Source organism: Lutra lutra, chromosome 8, assembly GCF_902655055.1.
Source record: "Lutra lutra chromosome 8, mLutLut1.2, whole genome shotgun sequence".
Lineage (NCBI taxonomy): Eukaryota > Metazoa > Chordata > Mammalia > Carnivora > Mustelidae > Lutra > Lutra lutra.
The window spans coordinates 63,333,615-63,356,033 of NC_062285.1; the positions used below are offsets into that span (position 1 = coordinate 63,333,615).

At 36.7% G+C, this 22,419-nt stretch overlaps 1 protein-coding gene across 7 annotated transcripts in view; it reads left to right on the forward strand.

The window, feature by feature from the left end:
* Positions 1–22,419, forward strand: part of NELL2 (neural EGFL like 2) — a 405,295-nt gene that overhangs the window by 374,267 nt on the left and 8,609 nt on the right. For all 7 annotated transcript variants that reach the window (XM_047742250.1, XM_047742251.1, XM_047742252.1 and 4 more), the window contains 4 exons: positions 7,944–8,084; positions 16,752–16,945; positions 17,983–18,159; positions 19,633–19,857. In XM_047742250.1, the coding sequence (XP_047598206.1) occupies positions 7,944–8,084; positions 16,752–16,945; positions 17,983–18,159; positions 19,633–19,857 (737 nt within the window). The remainder of the gene's footprint in view (positions 1–7,943; positions 8,085–16,751; positions 16,946–17,982; positions 18,160–19,632; positions 19,858–22,419) is intronic.

The window sequence follows — 22,419 nt, forward strand, 5'->3', positions numbered from 1 at the left end:
GTAGACTTTTAATTAAACCAACTACTTTCAACTCCATGTCTCACATTAGTTTTATGTGGAATTTCACGTCTCTTTGGAATTCTTCAGAGAGATTACTACCTGGATCACCTGTAGCACCCCACTATTACATATATATTCTAGGCTGTGGCTTCCTTTGCTCTGACTATACCACTTCAGAAATATATTCTATTTTCCAAGGAAAGACAAAAAAAGTACTGAATTTTCTTTTCTGCTGGGGGTGTTTTTCCTTTTGCCTTTGTATAATCATCATGTTGTACACTTTAAATATCTTACAATTCTATTTTCCCATTATATCTCCATAAAATTAGAAAAAATAAAATTGGTTTTTTAAAAAGGAAGGTAAAAACATATATTTAGGAATAAATCCTGGCAAAATATGCCTAAGATAATCCTTTCAGAAAACTACAGACTATAAAATCTATAAAAATTATTAGAGAAAGAGGATATATATCATGCCTCTGGATTAAAAGATTCAATAATGTAAAGATATCAGATCAATCCATAGAATCAATGCAGACTTTCTCCTCCCCGTTTTTTGTTTTGTTTTGTTTGGGGTTTTTTGGTGAGAAATTCACAGTGATAGATGCAAAGCTCGAAGAATCGAGACACTTTTTGAAAAGCAAGGGGGAGGGAGAGAGGACTTTCTCCAGAATTGAAGCTATTCTAATTAAGTCAGAATATTCACGAGTGTACATACCACACTCCACCCCTAAAAAAACCCTTATGATAGTTGCTATTAAGGCAAAATGCAAGGAACACATAGGAGAAAGTACAAAAAACAATGAGCACTAGGAGATCTAAGGAAGGAGTCAAGGAAGGCTTTCCAGAAGGAAATTAGTCTAATATGAGACAGAGACAGGTAAGAAATAGAATAAGGCAATGAGAAAGAGGAGCATTCTAGGTAGTAGGGACAGCATAGGCAAAGACTGTAAAAGAAAAAAAGAAATGTGAAGACCCCAGCAACTACAAGAAAAATCAGGTGGTCTTGATCTTCTTTCTCTGTATGGTATGTCTCTGGACATACATAATGTGAACTTGGCCAGTCTTACATCAACACAGAACATGAGAGGGCTTTGTACACTGACTGAAGATAAGCATTTGAGAAAAAATATGCTATGCTTCCTTATCCCTAATTCCACTGTTGTTACCCTCAAATCTTTATTGACTTTTTTCCTAGATCATGATAAACATCCTCATAAGGACATGAGACTGCTCCTAGTTTTGCCCAGTCCCATCTGTGCAACATAGAGGTGCTACCCTGTTCCTCCCAAAGTAGGCCTTAGATCAACCACATCACTCTACTGTTAAAGACTCTTCAGTGGCTCCTGATTGTCCACAGACAAGACATTCTCTGATCTAAACCCTACTTGTAAAACTGTATTTTCTTTGTTCCTTTCCAGGTAATCAAAGGACATAAGTGAGCATGATTTATAAACTATGAGGTGGAGGTAGAATTTATACATGTTAATAGCCTATATAAGCCAGGTACCACTCCCATGAGGCCTTGCATACTAAATGGTAGGAAACAGCAAACTATTAACAGAGAGAATTATTTCTCATTCAAAACCAGAAAACTCAGAGAGATTTGGCAAAATATTCAAAGTTATGTAGCTAATAAGCCAAAGAGCTAGAATTCACTCATATTAAGATATACCCTGCGATATCTCAAAGCAGAAGCTGTTCCTCCAAGAGACAGCCTAATAATGTCTGAAGCCTGTCTTCAGAGGCAGCCTAATGTGGGAAAGAACACTGGACTTGGCCATTAAGAGTGTTTGGGTCTGTTGTGTGAGCTTGGGCAATGTATTTGTTCTCATGGCTTCTTTGTGAAATAGGGATAAGAATATTTCACATGGTTGTAGTGAGGAATAAATGATATGATGACATTGTTATGTGTTTTATATTTATATGTATTAATGCTTTTTTAGGAGCAGTCATTAACTTCCTGATTATGAACTATAAAGTAATGAAAATAATTTTCACTAAACCTGCAATGTTATCACCCAACTTGTGAAGAGGCTTTTATGCTTTTATGGTTCTCAAAGTTTATTTACGTATTTTGCCCTGTTTTATTAAAAAAAATGAATATGAAAAAAGTCTTATGAAATTTTGGACAATATTTTATATCCAGATCTGGTATAGTTATTAAAAACAACACAATGCTCAGAAGAGTTTGCATTCCTTGAACACTCACATCTAAATATTAAAAGCAGACTCCACAGAAGCTCAACAAGAGACAGAGGGGAATGACCTTGTGATTAAAAAAAATGCTGCAGGGGCACCTGGGTGGCTCAGTGGGTTAAGCCGCTGCCTTCAGCTCAGGTCATGATCTCAGGGTCCTGGGATCAAGTCCCGCATCGGGCTCTCTGCTCAGCGGGGAGCCTGCTTCCCTCCCTCTCTCTCTCTCTCTCTGCCTGCCTCTCCGTCTACTTGTGATCTCTCTCTGTCAAATAAATAAATAAAAAAATCTAAAAAAAAAATGCTGCAGATAATCTAGAAAACAAATAATCCACATGTGGGTAATCAAGAGTTGATTAATTGTTTTCAGGATGTTTAATTGCCTGCTGTTTATCAATATAATTTAACTACCAGTGCACAGGACAGTAATATAAATAGTCCAACTACTATTTTTTATGACAAATGATGTCAGGTTTTTATTAATGATAAAGAGGATGAAAGACAGAACTCTTACTGTTAGACTTTGTCATTAAAAATAATGTGCTCACTTTAAAGAAGAGCTGGATTTTCTTTTCTTCTGTGTAGAGTAGCAACTAATCAGTTTCCTCTTAGCTTAAAAGAGAGCAGGTTAAACTAATGAGCAGAGTCTGTCTTAGACATGGATGATTCTAGATATTTGCACATTTTTATTCTTAGTTATGTTGTTATGACAGAAATAACTTTTTTTTTTTTAATTTTATTTATTTATTTGACAGACAGAGATCACAAGTAGGCAGAGAAGCAGGCAGAGAGAGAGGGGGAAGCAGGCTCCCCGCTGAGCGGAGAGCCCGATGCGGGGCTCGATCCCAGGACCCTGAGATCATGACCCGAGCCGAAGGCAGAGGCTTAAACCACTGAGCCACCCAGGTGCCCCCAGAAATAACTTTTTGATAACAAAGTTGCTTATCACTCAAGTGTCTCACCCTGTAACTATATTTAATTTTACAAGGAAATAATTTGTCATTGTTTGAAGTGACCCTTTAAATGCTGATGGCAACAGCCATTTTCAGTTGAAAACAGTGGTCCATGTGACATTCTAGAAGGCATCCATTCTTGTGTTGTCATACCTCAGGGAGACAAAGAAAACAAGACACTGACATGTGTGAGCTTTTTTTTATTCATATCTTTTTCTTGTTTTTCTGCTTGTTGGTTTGTTTTTAATGATTGCCTCAAAAACATATGTGCTGTCTAGAAAATCTATCCTCAACAGTGCCTTCCACTTTTACTATCTAAGTCGATTTTGATCCCTGGAGTATGACTACTGTTCATGACTGCTGTTGGATGGCTAAATATTATTTGGAGTTTGAATTCTCTGTGATCTGAGACAGCATTTTAATATCATCACTAGCTGACTGTTCTAAATGTTGCTACTGCGGGAGTTTTAATTGTCCTTAGGGAATTAGGAACTGGTTCCTTTCTAAGACAGAATATGTAATGAAATCACAGGTTTTCATAAAATGTATTTTTAGTTTTCTATATAATGTACCTACAGAGTACAAAATTAAGGTCCTTATAATCAAGACTAAATCATATGAGCTTATACATTCTGTACTATTCTTTTTGAAAACTTTTATTCAGTTCAGAAAGTAATTTGTTCAAACATGGTAGTTCTCACTTGGAATGAAATAATAACATTTTTCTCTCCTCGGTCTGCTGTTCCCTGTAAATCTAACTCAATTAGATAATGTAAAGTTTGGGTTTTAACTGACCAGAAGAAAATACTCAAGAAACGAATTCTTTGAAATTTTGTCTTTACTGTTTTCTATATAAAGCATAATATATGCATATTTGAAAATGCACACAATATGTGTGTCACTTATATGTTAAACATAGTATTATATTCAAATGTGTGTATAGATAAAATATACTTACTTCTTAAATTGTGGATCAGATTTCCATTCTTCACTTACTAAATATTTACTGAATAACTGAGAACATATATACCATCAAGTAGCTTACATATGAAGCTGTTTGTTTTAGCTTTGGCTTTAATTAAAACCATGAGCCAAACAAACATGCCTTCTGGTGGGAAGTGCATACTTTGGTGATTCAAGCACACTCATTTTCGGCTGATTTTCACCAAAGCAGAAGAGTTTGCATACACAAATCAATATCAGTAGGAACATGAAAGTGTAAAATGAAGTACTATATATTATATTGCCTGGCTAGTTTTTCTTCACTATCCTAAATAATAGCAAGTATATAATTTGAAGCATGACATAGACATCCTAAATATTTTATAAATTGAGTCCTATTTTAAATGAATTAAGGTATTTCACTACATGAGGAAGTACTCACCACATCCCTCTGAAATGTGAATAATTGCTCCATACTGTATATTGTTGTTTTCAAAATTTTAGTCACTTACATACCAACTTCATCATTTTTGTTATATAATGTTTATACCATCATTTACTTAATATTGTTTCTGTAATGTCTGTCACTTTTTAAATGTAAATATAATTTCACTACTGTACTATTCATATCACTTGCTATAAATGGAAATAATTCAGAAATATAAATACCTAGCCATTAAAATCATGTATTATCAGGCACCTGGGTGGCTCAGTGGGTTAAGCCTCTGCCTTCAGCTCATGTCATGATCTCAGAGTCCTGGGATCGAGCCCCGCATCGGGCTTTCTGTTCAGCAGGAAGCCCCCTTCCCCCTCTTTCTCTGCCTGACTCTCTGCCTACTTGTGACTTCTCTCTCTCTGTCAAATAAATAAATGAAGTCTTTAAAAAAAACATCCTGTATCATCACCTAAATAACATGACACTGGTGGCAGATCTATGACATGTTGGGAAACACTGTCCTATGTGATTGTAAATTCAGATTTTTATAAATTTAATTCTCTTAAAATAAAAGACAGTTTAGATGTATATTAATCTCAGTGAGGCAGAAGTTATTTCTGGTTTGTGCATCCTTGTTTCCCAGCACTTAGTACTTGGCACATAACAGGCATTCAATAAAAATTGAATGCAAATTAATGAGTAGTACACATATTTGCATATTCATCATCTAAAATACTACTTAGTAGTAATAAATAATAACACAAACAGGAAATGAAAATACATTTTTCAAAAAAGAAAAATACATTTGTCCAACATGCGTTTGTATTCCCAGTCTTTAGAACACGAAGTAATATAATATATCCTCTTTAAGCTTCAGCGAGCGTATTTGTAACGTAGGAAAGGGTGCTGCAATGTAGGAGAGAGAAGTGGGCCCAAGGCAGTAAGGAGTGGGTCTAGCGATTGCAAAGAGGGAGGAGAGAAAGTAAGTGAGAAGTAAAAATTGAAATACATATCTATGTCATGAGATCCAAGCTAAGCCCGCAACTGTGTTCAGGCAATAAAAAAGGACTAAATTAAAGGCTAAATATAAATGTGAAAGTTGTTTCAGGGGAGAAGGCTCTGTTCCCTTAATAGTTACTTGCAAATCACCAATACTAATGACCAGATTCTTCTAAAACAAGATACTTTACAGCTTCCCCCTCATGGCCTTTCTTCCAAGAGACTCACTTCTAAAGCTGAAATCCCAACCTGTTTTCTTTTGTCGATGTAGTTAAGAAATGACATAATCAATTTTCTGCATCATTTGGGTTAGAAGAAAAGACTGTATTAGCTGAAATGAGCATAGTATTTTAGCCCCATTTATAATCGGAGATTCATCAGTTAGGGAGGCTCCTGAAATACAAATAAGCTGTTTCATAAAGCCTAGGAGGCCTCAGTAAATGGAAGCAATCCACATCAGCTATTTGTCAAGAAGTCAGTGGTTAGCTGATTTGACCACTAACAATTATTTTGACAGTAGGAATTACTGACAGTAGGAACTAACTCTTCAGAAGAGGAACTACAGAGGCAAAAGATTTCTTAGTTCAGAAATGATGTTAAAATTTTGCAATGATATAAAATATATATGTATGTATACACATAAATATAGTGTGTATATGTGTGTGTGTGTGTGTGTGTGTGTGTGTGTGTAATTGCCTAATCTAAGAGAATGGTTTACACCTTGTTTTAGTGAGGGGATTCTGGGCTTGTCAAGAAATAAATGAGGGATGGCTTATTTCTCTTAAAAAAAAAAAAAACAACCAACAGTGTATTTATTCAAAAAATGTGTCTCTTTCAAAATCAAATAGAGAAAAGGCAAAATTTTAAAAAGAAAATGAAAGGAATATATACTTCCGAGAATTTAGAGTTAAATGGGATGGAAGTAGGAAGGAAGTAGATTCTGTGGAGCTGAAGTGGACGGTCTTCAGCTGAGAGAGGACTCTAAAATGCAGGCCTTCCCTTCAACACGCGGGACACTGTCATGCCTGGTCACTGCAGCAGGCACTGTGATGCAGGTGGGGCAAGTATCTAAGAAAGGGCTATCCTACCTTGGCGAGTAGAATTTTCAGTCGTGGCATACAGCTGTCAGGATGGAAGTAGGGTTCATGTGGATATTTCCGCCGCCAGGTTTTGCTGTCATCTCAGCATTTAGCAGGGTCTGAGTCCGTCAGAGCACCAAGCAGAAGGGGGCATTCTGTAAGGCAACTCCAGGAATTACTTTTTCCTCTGTGAGCAAAGGAAGAGACCTGGATTGGTTTCAGATGTTCTCATCATTAACAGACTTAATGAATAAGCCCATAGTATCAGATAAAATTTTTAAATGGCAGAATGCAAAAATCTGACCCAAAAAGTAGAATAAAAGGCTCACAGTATTCGGGAGTAATAATAAACCACTGGAGGAAATGTGTGAGACTGAAGATACATAGCTCTCTTTGTTTAGACAATTTTCCTGATTTCAGCCTGTGTCGGCTTCTATGAAGGAACACACACCTGAAAGTCAGGCAACAGTGAACTTTTAGGTGACCTTGGTTAAATCCCATAATTTTCTTTTGCCTCATTCTTCTTCCATATGTTCAATAAGCAATCTACCTGGCAAGGTTTTTTTGTTTGGTTTGGTTTTGGTTTTGGTTTTTTTTTTTTTTTTTTAAGGGTTGAATGAGGTAGTATATGTGAAACCCATTAAAAATTGACATAAATGGTATATGTTCTTGAAAGTATTAAACATGTTGCTATTGCTACTGGAGATGAATGAAATTTTAGTCAGGTGGGTAGGTTAGGTTTATAGTAATAAAAGACCCTTAAAAAATAAATAAATAAAAGACCCTAAAATCTCAGTGGCTTAAAGCAAAACGCCTGATTTCTTGCTCATATTCCATGTCCATCAACTAGGGGAGGACTGTGCCCCATATCACCCTCACTCAGGGATCAGACTGATCTTTAGAGCCCCTGGGGACTGTCGGTCATTGTGATGGGGAAGGGTACATGTGAATCACAGGCTGCATCTTAATGTGACACATGCCACTTCCTAATGGGCTTCATGCATTCATTTGGCAACCCTAGCTTGTGTCCAGAAGAAGAGCTAGAAATACATGGTGAGCAGCACTAATGACCCTCATAGACCATTTCTTTTCATTTTATCCATTTTTGATGACTTTTGCAGAGAAGCCATCTAGCTATTTCTCCTGTTACTAACACCACTACCTTCTTTCTGTATAGCTTTCAACAACCAAGTAGACTTTCTTGAGTTTCTGTTTCCTCAATTTTAAGGATTTGCTGGCACTAAAACATCTAGTAGCTCTCTAGCAGAATATTTGAGTTTGGGGCCGAGGAAGGCAACAATTGTATAACATCCCATTTTTGTTTTCTTTGCCAAACAGACATAGATGAGTGTTCTGATGGCTTTGTTCAATGTGACAGTCGTGCCAACTGCATTAACCTGCCTGGATGGTACCACTGTGAGTGCAGAGATGGCTACCATGACAATGGGATGTTTTCACCAAGTGGAGAATCTTGTGAAGGTCAGTATAAGGAAAAGAACTAGAGCTTAAGAACGTCTTTTGAGCTTGAAATATATGCAGTAAGGTGTAAATAGTAGATATTGATGTAATGTTTAAGTTACTGGTGATTTTTGCTGTGTTTGTACAATGATGATTGGGAACATGTTACAACTGAAACTTTGCTTACTAATTATGATAATTAATTGACTTTTAGATATTTAGAATTTGTGACACTAAACTTCTCTCCAGATATCTGCAACTGTTAAAGGATGTTTTTAGAATGAATAAACCCATAGTATCACATTTTTTTAAATGGCAGCAGGCAAAAAAGCTGATCCCAAAAGAGCTAGAAAAAATAGATGAGGCAAGCACAATAGAAGAAAAATAAAGAAAGAGAAAATATGATAATGATATGGCCACGGATAATATTCACAGTACATGCTACACTGGACTATTCCTAACCTATCACTTGGCTGGCAAAGTAATAACTGTTTAGTGAATGTTGGACATGATCCCTGCTTCAGAGGAGATTTCAATCTCATGGGAGTAGAAAATTTAATCAGTTCATATATAATTACTTACCATTAATTTTGAATTATTTTCAGTCAATTGACAACTCTGCCCCTCTATATCCCCTATTAAAGGGCATGACTTTTTAGAAAGCAGGCAGGCTATACAAAGACTCATGAATAATTGCTAGGGAAACCACCCACACTGAAAGGATTTGCCCCCAGATGTTTGGCACAGGAATCCTCAAGAAGTTATAATTTTCTCCATTTGTATTTACACCTTTATAGATTAACAACCTGAGAGAATAATGTGACTAAAATGACACAGCAGTGAAAGCCTTGGAGAATCCAACTTAACACTACTTGACACCTAAATGATAAGGTGTCTTTTCATCTTGGACCTCAAAGGGTTTTCACACAGAAAAATAGTGAAGCCGACTAGGGTGATAGATGTTTCCAGTGCGCTTTGCACTTTGCTTCCAGCTGCAGAGCTCTGGGCCTTAAGTAGAGGGATCTTCTGAATTTTCTGCATAGGAATGGGAATGCTGTTGCCTTACCAGGAGCTAAAACCTGGGTTTTGCAAATAAATGCTGCACTGTGGTCTGAGGGCTTTGCTTGGCCCTCCTGAACATCTCAGTAGAAAATGCGAGCGCTGCAGAATCCTGGGCCGCCTGGAACCATGGATTACAAATCAAGAGGCAGATCAGACTGTGATTTTGCACTTCCCTGATAAACTACTTTTTTCACGAAGTCTACTTTTTTTTTAAGTGCTACCTTTTTGTTAAGATTATCTTTTACTTTAAGTTATACACACAAAGAATAAATATAAGCTGATTATAAATAATTCAGGTTGATGAAGTTCTAGAACCTAGGTGAGGTTCGGTGGGCTGAGGTCCGGAGCCGATGACCAAGAAAGAATTCTTGAGACATCTTTGGTGCAAAATGGTGGTTTATTAAAGCACGGGGACAGGACCCGTGGGCGGGAAGAGCTGCTGCCCCGGGTTGTGAGAGATGGCAGGTTATGTACCCTGCGGTTGGGGGAAGGTGAGGGAAAGGGAGGTTTCAACGGAGTTTTCATATGCTAAAGAGGGCCTACAAAGTGCGGGGATACCGGAGGCCTTTCTGCTTGATCAGTGTTGTCTTTTGGCAAGCCATTCACATTTCTGCTATCAAGCGTCTTTGTTAGTGAGATTTGGGTGTAGAAGAAATTTAACTTTATTTAGGGCTGAGGAACTCAGTTATTTGCCTCTGGAAATTTGTGCTATTGATAAGGTAACTTCTTTGTTTGTAGATCTCTAGGACATTTGTAAACCAAGGGAGACTGTCTTGCAGGATTGTGATCTCTGCAAGTTAACTATTTGTTTCTTATGGCGGTCAGGGGTGCCTGAGGAATGCTACACATATTAATGAGGCGGAGCGGATGGAGAGGGGGTGCAAGGTGCCAGCTTTTGCTTTGTCTTCAGCCAGCCTCCTGCTCCCTTATCACAGGTCACACACAAATACATAGATTAAAGCTGAAAATGCATCTTAATTTTATCCCTCCCCTTCCTCATCTGTTCTTCCTCCCCAGGGGGAACCTGTGTTTAGTTTTGCTCGCTACCCTAGTACACCCTTTCCATGCATTGGAATGTGAAGAGAAAAAACACATACCTCTTCTGACTATCTCACTCTACATTTGCAGTGGCACTCACTATCTTTGAAATTTATAACTGCAAATCTCAAGAGGGCTGTATTAGTTATCTATTGATGCATAACAAATTACCCCCAAAACTTCGCAGCAAAAAACAAAAGTTCTCTGACAGTTTCTGTGGGTTTGGAATCTGTGGATAGCTTACCTGGAGGCCTCTGGGTCCACAGCTTCTCACGAGGTTGCAGTCAAGTTGAGGGGAGTAGGACTCTGCTTCCAAAATTGCTCATGTAGTTCTTGGCAGGCCTGGTTTCCTACAGGCCCCAAAGCATAGTTGCCCAGACCAACATTTTGGAGTCACTGTTTCTTTCCTTTGTATTTCATATCGAGTATATTAAGAAGTCTCATAATTTTGATTTTCAAAATATATTTCCAGTCTTACCACTTCTCACCATATGTGTTGTTACCACGTTGGTCTAAGCCATCATTATCTTTTGTCTGGACTAGTGTCACTTTCTCCAAACTGGTCTCCCTACTTCCTCCCTTGACTCCCTTAGAGTCTTTTTTCTCTAACACTAAGGATGACTTCTAAAAGTCAGAAGTAAGAGCATGCTCCAGTTCTGTTCCAGTGCCTGGAGCCTTTCGATCTCTCTTCAGAGTAAAATCCAAAACCCAACAATGGCTTATAAGAGTCTACATGACATGAGTATTTGCCTTTCTTGCCATTTCACAAATATACCAAACTGGTTCCCTTCTCATGCACTCTTCTTTTTGTTGTTGGAATGTCTTTTCCCCAGATCTTTGCATTTTTCTTTCATATGATTCATATTTCCTCCAAAATGGCTTCTTTGGGAGTTCCAACTTAAATAACATACTTCTCTGACACTCTTCATTTACCTTGCTTCATTTTTCTTCATAGAAATTATAAGTTCTCCTGAAATGATTGTATATTTTTTGCTTACTTGTTTATTATCTTCTATAGAATCTTCTATATGACATCTATGAGATTTTTTGTACTTGCCTACGACAGTGCTTGTCACATAGTAGATAATATGCTCATTTGTCCAGTGAAAAAGATTGAGATGGATAAAAATCGAGAGAGATACAAGGATACACATAATATTGAATCAAAAGTACATTAGGAATACAACCTCTGTTAGAAGTAGACATATAATAGGATATATAGTAGAGATAGTCCTATGTTAGAACTAAATATATAAAATAGTGATCAGGACAGAATAACAAAGCATAATCAGTACACTCACAAGTGTTCAGAAAGTAACAAGGAAAACTAAACTAGGCATTAAAATAATAAATGATAAAGATGAGGATGGGGAAGTAAAGGATTGTATGAGATGTTTATGCAAAACAGACTTCAAGGAAATTCTTTAAACATGGAAACAGCTGGAGATCTTTTTTTTTTTTTTTTTTACTACAACTCTGGAAAGATAATTCTACTATTATCTTCCAATAGAATTTTTAATGATTATCAGAGAACCTACAACTTTTTCAGAAGATAATGTGCTCTGATAGAAGCCTTAAAAAATGTTATAAAAAAAGGCTCAAATGCTTCTTCTAAACAACTATCCATTTGCTAAAATTTCAGTGATTTGTAGAATTGTAATATTAGTATTTAGAAGGATACAGTTTTAAGAGTATGATTATATCTGAGCAGGTGCCATATTTCTGTTGCTAAAAAAAGGCATTTCAAAGTGGACAAAGTCACAGCAGTAGGTTCACAATTACTCTGAAGACATGCATAAATATATTTGAAGACATGAATAAATAACTGTGTGCTGTTTCACCACTTTTCAGGCTGCAGTTGAATAACCTACAACATACAAGTTGATAAGCTGCATTCATACAAATTATATGCTGTTTTGGTCATCCATTTATCTCAGAGGTATAGATATTCAATTCCCAGATAATGTGCCTGAGTACCATTTTCCTTTTCCATGTCATCATTTGTACTATGCCTGGAGATATGTCTCTCTCGGAGAATAAAGCCCAGTATTTTTTTACATAAGAATATTTTATTGGGGCGCCTGGGTGGCTCAGTGGGTTAAGCCGCTGCCTTCGGCTCAGGTCATGATCCCAGGTCCTGGGTTCGAGCCCCACATTGGGCTTTCCGCTCAGCAGGGAGCCTGCTTCCTCCTCTCTCTCTCTGCCTGCCTCTCTGCTTGCTTGTGATTTCTCTCTGTCAAATAAATAAATAAAAATCTTTAAAAAAAAAAAAGAATATTTTATTTACATGCCCACTCTCTCACCCCTCCATTGCTTTAATTTCTGGATTATTTCTATGCGTGGTGAGGCTTTTGAGCTTGTAAGACCAAAAAAGAAACAGTGTTTATAGGATGGCATCTAGTATGATGCTCAAGCCAAATATTGTAAATTCTTGACCTAAATCAAGAAGAAGGACAAAAATGAAATGAATCCAGCTTACCTCAACAAGCAGTTACTGAATCCATGCACAGGTACCTTCAGGTATTTGCCAGGAATCTGCTGCACAGAAACATAAAGGAGGTGTGGTCTCTGCTCGCAGCCTGCGGAAGAGATGGAATATGTACCATAACTGTCATACAAGATATAGGGACTTTCTTAATAGAGGAGAAAGCTATAAGGCTGAAAATAATAAATACTTGAGAAAAATATAAATGTAGAGCTGTTAGGAAACAGAAGAAGAAATGATTTCCTGCTTGGGCACAAGAAAGGCTTGATTGTCTAGCATTTGTATGAGGACTTCAAGTATGCTGTGATTATTGGCAAGTTGAGAAAGGGAAAGAGAGATAAGCAAAAGAAGTAGCTTTAAATGCCTTTCTAAGAAGTTTGAACTTGACTCCAAAGGACCATTTTTGAGAAAGGAAATGATGAAAATATATCTTCACCAAATCCATATTTGGGCCCAGTTCTGTTTTCTGAACTCCAGACCCATATATTCAACTATTTGCTGGACAGCTCTACTTGGAAGCCCGGAAGAAAGCATAATTCGACATGTCCTAAACTAATTTGTGCCTTTCTTCATCCCGCCATCCCTTTCACTCCACAGCGAAGTCTTGCTCTTCTTTCTTTAAATAGGATCAGCCAAATATTTCCAAGCTAGAAATCTAAACATTATTCAGGACCACCTCCTCTCCCTAATCTTCAAAGCTAACAGATCACTAAGTTGCTTTATTTATTTAATGATTTTTTTCTATTTTTGGAAGATTCTCTCCTGTTTGTTTCTTTCTCTTCATCTCTTCACTGCTAATGGTCAGTTCAGCACTGTACTTAAAAGCACAGACTTGAAGCCTGACTACTTGGATTCTCACTTGGGCTCTATACCTTACTAGACCTAGGGAGAGTTACGCAACATTTCTACGCTTCAACTTCCTGATATAAAATTGGGAGAATAACTGTATCCTTCAGTTGTTGTGAGGATTAAATGAATGATTATGTGAAAGCACTTAGAATCTGGCACACACAAACCAGTAATAAGTATTTGCTTTTATTATATGACCATTGCTTGCCTAGACTACTGAAACAACCTATTAATTAATCTCATGGCTGTAAATTTTAATCCACTGAAATCCTTTTTCCAAAATGAAGTAAAAGGAATCTTTCTTTTAAAAAATCTGATTTTTTTTTTTGCAGTTCCCTAAAATGACATTTTATTGTCTTTATGATGAAGTTCAGATTTCTTTTTCTTTCTTTTTTTTTTTTTTTTTTTAAGATTTATTTATGTGAGAGAGAGAAAATGCAGGGGAGGAGCAGAGGGTGAGGGAGAGAGAAACTCAAGCAGACTCTACACTGAGTGTGGAGCCCAGTGTGAGGCCCAGTCTCATGACCCATGAGATCCTGACCTGACCTGAAACCAAGAGTCAAACGTTTAACTGACTGTACCAGCCAGGTGCCCCTGAAGTTCAGAGTTCTTACAACTTTTACTTGGGCCCTGAGTACCTCTTCAACTCACTGTCTGTCTACTCTCTTCCTCCTACACATTTAACTCATTCCCTCTAACACATCTTGCTGACTCTAAACTTTGGGTTTTCAAGTACACCTGTACCTCTACCTAGACCACCCTTTCCTTCTCTTGCTTGGCCAAATCTTATTCATAGTTTAATTGCCACTAGAATGTATATGTGGGCAAGAGGAAGATCCAGAAAGAGCTACCAGTGTGATAGGAAGCAAGAAAATTTATTAGGGAGGGAAAATGAACTATATCAAATGCTGCTGTTAGATCAAGTTAGATCTGAAATGAGACTTGGATTTAACATTATTTCTTCAATAACTCACTAAAGGAGTTATCAGTATTTTTAAAGTTGAAATTTTTATATATCATTGTAGGTTTTTCAAAGCACAATATACACCTCTTGTGTACATTTAATTTAGGAATTTTACCTTATAAGAAAACTCTGTGTAACAATGAGTTCCAAAACTCTGTACTACCATTCAATCGAGAGTAGTCTCTGCATTGGGAAACCAGTGTAGATAACAAGCAGGGGATCAGGGGGAGATGAATTCAAATTAATTCAACTCCCATTGTATAGCAAAAGATAATCACTGGTTCATAATGATTTTCCGCCTATGCATTTCTCCAGGTATGACAAGTACATATCAACTGATGTTGTAAGTAACTTATTACTCTAATTCTTTATCGTAAACGTGTTTATTTCAGAGCACATGTTCTTTTTGTGGCTGGACACCTTTGTCTTCTGGAGCAGATCCAAGGATTATCTCTGCCTTTAAGAAAAAAATGCATTACCTGACAGCAGAGCTTTTATTTTAAATGTCAAGCAAAATGAAATGATTGTAAAAATCCAGTCATTGCCATTAATGGAATAGTATTCATACAATGGATATTTAAAGGGTTATGTAGTAAGAAATATTTGTACAGTTTGTGGGCAAAGAGACCAAATAACTATGGTTAATGTTTTTCCTGTGTATTATAGTTCCTAATTGTAAGAATATTTAATAGGAAATGAAGATCAAGTCATCAAATATACCTTATTATTCTGAATAAACCAAATATAGAGCTATTTTATAAAGTTAAATAGAATTTCACTTCTTGTTCTTTCTCTAAATAGCATCAGCCAAATTTCTTGGATCCGAAAAAAAATACCTATTTATATATAATGGTTTTATTATATATGTATATATATATATATACACACACACACATATATATATATATCAATGTACTTTTAAAAAATGTGAAATATATTATCATGCTGGCTAACAGTTCTGCTTTTGATCATACTCTATAATTATAAACTGTATTATCCTTGACAAATCAGGCTATAATAATGTATTCACTGTAGTTTAACAAGAATCTTTTCAGCCATTGTTTCAATTCATTGGTTTTGTTGAGGTGGAATTGATCAAACTCAAGGCAAATAGAAATGTATCATGTGGCTTATTTTAAGGAATGCATATATGACAGAACTTAATATTTAATAATTTAAATATGGCTAAAATATAACATTGCCTAGGCCACATCTTCAATAATGTTGAAACCAAACCATTTAAGACAGGTATCCACTAAAGTCTATCTTTTAAAATTTTCTAAGAAAAGCAGTACACAGTTCCCCTGGTTAAAAGCTATCCATTCCATCTTCTCTCTAACCCACTTCTTCTGCTGTGATTTAATTCTTTCTTTCTTGACCTTTACTCAGAGGAAACAGATGAAGTAAGAAATAACTGCTTACTGCCACTCATACAATATCCCTGAAATGTATTTTGGCTTGTGATCTTTAAGTTATGGGGATAAATAAAGTGAATCACATCTCTTCTAATGGACCTGATCTTTGGGTCAAGATATGTTTGCTTTTCATCTGTATGAAAATGCTTTAGGCTGTGATGGCCATTGGAATAGTTGAGGTCAGGTGAGGAATGGGTCATTGCCAGTTGAGTGAGGCAGGAGCCAAAACAATCATCTGAAATGGAAAACTTAATAACTGGGAGCTGATTTGTGAGAGGGATGGTAATTGCTGGTGGTCAGTTGCCCTCTGTGGGTGGGGGAGCAGTCTGTGAGGACAGTATGAAATGCCTGACTGTATGTAAAGAATGCCCTCACCTGGGCCAAACACCTGGGCTTACGTGGGGGTGACAGGTGGGTGCTTGAAGCTGAGTAAAATGCCTTGACCGCACCATGCCACTTCATCTACCACCGAGAAAGGATTTGGGGTAAACACTGAGAATGGTTTTCTGAATACAAACTGATAGGCACTTTAAGAATGTCAACTGCTACTGCTTTTTGTTTGATAAATTGAGTTCTGTTCTTACTTTCAAAAAATATAAGTGTTCCATAAAGCCTGATGGTATTTACAGAGATATAAAACTTGAGAATCTAGCCAAGGTTATCTGGTGTTAGAAGTCAAGCATGATAATGTTTTCCTATGAAATCCCTAGATCATTAACATTGCTTTAGTCAGCATTTAATAGGAAATGCATGCCAGTAAGATGAGAATTAATTTACAGTTGAATGCTTTGTGTTAGAGACAACGTGCCTGATAGCAGCTGTTTGAAACCTAGCAGATTCTAAGCACATTGCCTGCTGCCTTTTCTTGGCTGTAGATATCGATGAGTGTGGGACTGGGAGGCACAGCTGTGCCAATGATACCATTTGCTTTAACTTGGATGGTGGCTATGATTGCCGATGTCCTCACGGAAAGAACTGCACAGGGGACTGCATCCATGATGGAAAAATTAAACACAATGGTCAGATTTGGGTGTTGGAGAATGACCGCTGCTCTGTGTGTTCATGTCAGGTCGGTATAAATAAAACACTTTAATCATTTTTGTTGGGATGTAATTTGCATATGTTTAAAATGTACAGCTTGATGAGCTTAGACAAATGCATGCATCTACTTAACCACTATCACAGTTAGCACAAAAGGACATTTTCATCTGCTCATAATGTTGTCTCTGTCCTTTCTTAGTCCCATACCGTCAGCTTGAAGGATACACTGATTTGGTTCACTGTAGGTTAGATTTGTATTTTCTAGAGCCTTCTATAGTAGGTAGTACATATAGTACATAACTTTTTTTGTCTGACTTCTTTCTCCCAGCATTGTTTTCAACATTCATTTATATTATTTTATAATATAAAATATTTCCTTTTATTGCTGAATAGTATCCATCCTATGGAAATGCCACAATGTGTTTATCTGCACATGTTGATAAAACTTTATCACTAACTATGCTAGTGCTTCCAGAGGAGCAATATCATATTTGAATGAATGTACAAATGAAACCAGAATGGACATACTTTGGCCTATGAGTGAAAATAATCTATTTAGACTGGGTTTCAGTTTTAAAGGGGTGTTCCACTTTATTTACCCCGTCGATAAGAGTGACTTAAATTATAGTTAGATAAAAAACACTCTGTATGAAAGACTCAATTATTATGAAAGAAATTGATAACAGTTTGTATACAAACTTAAGGTCTAATTTACTCCATGAATTTAACAATAGGTAAAGCTTGTTGACTAACTACTAAATACAAACACACATGCCCTCACACAAAGCAAAATTTAGGTAGTAATCTAATTACTACACTAATAAACAAGTACATGTATATTTACATGTGCATTATCTACACTCATATACACATAAGGACTGCGTAGTGGTTATTTCATGTGGGTCATTTCTGAAAATTTGCTGGTCAAGCAGTGTTTGGAAAGAAAATTGGAAGTTCTCTAGCTTGGGTAATTTCTGTGTGTTAGCTACAAAATGTAACTAATTTTAAATCTATTACATTGAGAAATGGAGGCTTTTGGTAACTGCTTTCTTCTTTCTTATACAGAATGGATTCGTAATGTGTCGTCGGATGGTGTGTGACTGTGAGAATCCCACGGTTGATCTTTTTTGCTGCCCTGAATGTGACCCAAGGCTTAGCAGTCAGTGCCTCCATCAAAATGGAGAAACCTTATATAATAGTGGTGACACCTGGGTCCAGAACTGCCAACAGTGCCGCTGCTTGGTAAGTTTAGCTACAGGAAGTACAGGGGCAGTTCCGGCCCAGAATGAGGGGACAGTCTTGCCCTCCCACATCTGCCAGTTCTCAGCACCTACCTCGCCATAGTGCTGGCAGTTACAAAAAGTGAACCCAGTTAGGATGACAAGATGCCAGGCATGCAGTCAGGACCCGTGAAGGCACATCCTGGAGTAAATGTTGGACGGTATGTCATGTACGTCTTTCCAGAGTCAAGAAGAAAAGACTCTCCTGACATCCCCAGTCCCATTCAGCTTAGGTTTACTCACAGACCGTTACAAGCAGAACAGCAGCATTCATGAAAATTGTAAATTTTTTGTCCAAGTAGAACTTCTGTTAATCCATTTCTACCAGTCATGCTCAGACTTAAAAAAAAGAAAAAAGAAAAAACACATACTTTTTTTCCTTCTAAATATTTTAACATTAACACTATTCTAATGGGCACCTGTTTCACACATGATATGGATTTGCAACAAATACCTATTAGAATATTAGAGTTGAATGTGTGTATTTACAAAACTTCTACTGGAAAAAAGAAAATGAAGACTTGATCAGGAAAACATCCATCTTTTTTCGTTTGACCAAACTTCCTGTTTTCTTTTGAGTAGTGTAAATGAAAAGGAAAATTGGTCTATGTGTCTTTATAGAAGAAAGTTTCACAGATGCTACTTCTAAAGTCATGGCTAGTTTCCTTTCTATTTGTGTGAGGATATTTTTAAGGCAATGCTTTTTTGTTGCTTCCTTTTTATACTTTAAACCCAAAAATCAATTGAAAGAACAAGGTCAGTTTCTGTGCCTGAAGGCTGCTTTCATCTCCAAGACCATGAGATTCAGAATTATGAAGAAAATAGGAAACAGGTGGGAGCTAAATTTTAAAAAGATCCAATTCACACAATTTTCCCATGTGGAATAAAGAAGCCTGAAATCAGTTCCTAGTTGTTTTTTTCTCCAAAATCCCTAACCTGAGAAACATATAAATGAACAGAGAAAACCTGTCAAATTCCCTTCATATTTCAGTTGATTTTCTTGTAAATGGACAAAAGTTTCTTTACACAGAAGGCAATAAATGAGAAGGTGGGGGGGATCAAAAGAATGAAAAAAGCACCTAATACGCAAAAATCTAAGCAAAACCTTCTTCCATAGTAAATGATTCTTCTCTGTCAGGGAAAAGATAGGAGAATGCAAATTTGATTGTTTTAAGGGAAAGGGTTCTGATTTTGTTCATTGTTATTCTTGTTTAATCTTTGAACACTCTTAAAATCCAACTGAAGTAGGACCTCAGCACTTTGATAGGCCTTTTGTAAGTTCCCTGCAAGACTCATGGCTTTGAAGGTGTGAGAATAAATATCCATCAAATAAACTGAGTATTCAGTAAACACTGTGCTCCCCCCTCCACCCCACTCCTCCCTCCATACCCTCCCTTCCTCTCTCCCTGCCCTGGTGCATCTGCTTTTCTTACAGCAAGGGGAAGTTGACTGTTGGCCTCTGCCTTGCCCAGAGGTGGAATGTGAATTCAGTGTCCTCCCAGAGAATGAGTGCTGCCGGCGCTGTGTCACTGACCCTTGCCAGGCTGACACCATTCGTAACGACATCACCAAAACTTGCCTGGATGAGATGAATGTGGTTCGCTTCACTGGGTCCTCTTGGATCAAACATGGCACCGAGTGTACTCTCTGCCAGTGCAAGGTAAAGCCTATTAAATCCAAGTAGGGAGATCTTGGCCAGTTGTACCCAGGGCTCATCGATATTAATGTGTTTATCCTGGCCAATGGAAAGCATTTTTTTTTTTTTTTTCATATTTATTGTTGAAACAGAGGTGGGAGGAGGGCCACTCAGCTTTATTAGTGCCAAGTCTAACTGCCCTGTGCATCCTCAAAGCAGATTCAGAGAGAAGGAAGTGCATGATCAGAAACCAGAATGATCAGTTATTTATGTCACCAGAACAGAAAGAACCTACTTAAATTGTCCTAGAGTATCTGACTGTACACATCTTTTTTAAAAAATCTACAATACAAACTTCATGTTTCTTTTTTCATGATGGAAGACAATATTATTTTATTGATTTTTATCTGGTCCTTTTATGAGGTCTGTAAGATATATCGACAAAGTAAATATATTACATTTTCCAAAGTGAAAATCAATATGGAAAAAATGGGCATATTTCTTGGTTTGTTGTGGCCAGTTACATTGGGTTGAAAAATTTAAGATCTGTTGTTTATTTTATTCCTACAGTTGGAGAAAAATCATTATAAAGATTTTTCTTCTTATTCTCATAGGAAAATAGAGCATGTACCTTTTACTTCAATGAGAACAAAAATATAGATAATGTAGGCAGTATACAGAGTTCATGATACTGGCAAAGTTGAAAGCATTCTATTTGATTATTGTTCCTACCAATGTTGATTCAGTGGTCACTGTATTTCATAGTCATAATTTTTGAATCAACACTAAAACTAACTAAATAATCTGAAGGCTTAATAACAACAACATAGGAAAGCAAAGATTCAGATTTTTTTCCAACATAGCACTGCTTTTTTTTAACGTACACAATTCCATTAATTTTTGTTTTAAGAACAATTTAATTCAGATTCACTTAACACAGATTCTTACTAGAGTGGCTTGATGTAACAGGACAAAGAAATATAAAATGCTTTAAGCTTTGAGAAACTATTATCTATTTCAAACCAAAATTTCTGTCTCTTTCAATGTAATTTTTGTCAAGCAAAGCTTTTTGAGTGAACATTTCATGCGTTTCCTGAAAGTGCATTAGCAAATTTGAAAGTTACTACTACTACTGCTACTACTACTACTACTACTACTAAAAGTGACTGATCTATATGCAGTATTGCTTTAATACACATTTAATATGAGTACACCTAGCAGTGTATATCCAGAAACTTCAGCATTAATGACCAACAGGGAAATACTTTCTGACAATTAATTACCAACTAAAGTTAAGTCCCTTTACATTCTTTTTAAAAAAAAATATTTTATAAGTAATCTCTAGACCCAAAATTCAGCTCGAACTCACAACCTGGAGATCAAGAGTCACATGATCCACCAACTGAGTCAGCCAGGCACCCCATATACACTCTTAATCCAACTAAGATTATTGTTCTGAGAAGCGACAGCAAAAATATAAAGCAGGTGATAGGATGAAGAACACACAAATATGGCTCACACAGATATTTCCAGTAAAAAATATCCATTCAGTAATAGAAAAACATGAGAGTTTTCTGGGGTGAAGAGCATAAATACGTTTGTCATTTCCAGCCTTATAAACAAATAAGGTTTTTTGCCTCATGATAGGAATGAATATATTCCAGAAAGTGTATTTTAGAATTAAATTCATTTTTTGTCAGATAAATGCTGATTCTCAGAAGTTACTGTTTGATGCTGTTTCCCTTTTCCGTTCTTATTAAATATGAGTTATAAAAACATGTGCTATTTTACCAAATTTAACCCAATACACATTTTATTTTGTGTTATTTTAAAAATAAAATGGATGCAACAGGCTACAGATATTGCATTGGAGCTGAGCATTTTCCACAATTTGGCACTTTCAGATCACCATTTTTACTTTTTACACTGTTTACTTTTTACCTGTCCTACTTTCCTATGAATTATTCATTCTAGTCAATAAATACATTGTGCTGGGTATTATGCTGGTACCAGGAGTGTAATGATAAGCAAAACAGATGGAACTATTCCTGGAAATTATTACCTAATACCATATTATCTTGAGCTATGCTGTCCAATATGGTAGTCAGTAGCCATATATGGCTATTTAAATTAATTAAAATTAAATAAAATTAAAACTTCAATTTCTCAGTCACCCTGGCCACATTTTAATTGCTCACTAGCTACATGTGGCTATCATATTAGACAGAACATAAAAACCTAAAAAGAACATTTCTTTTGCAGTGCCTAGGTGTCTTAGTAGGTTAGGCCTCTGCCTTGGGCTCAGGTCATAATCTCAGGGTCCTGGGATGGAGCGCCACATTGGGCTCCCTGCTTAGTGGGGAGTTTGCTTCTCCCCTCTCCCTCTGCCTCTCTTTCTGTTCTCTCTTTCTCTGTCAAATAAATAGATAAAATCTTAAACACAGACACACACACACACACACCCCACAACATTTCTCTTATCACAGAATGTTCTGCTGGACAGCATTGGTCTAGAAGTGAAGAATGCAGTAACTAAAATCAGGCCACCTGGATTCAAACAAAGCCTGGTTGGCCATACTAGCAATG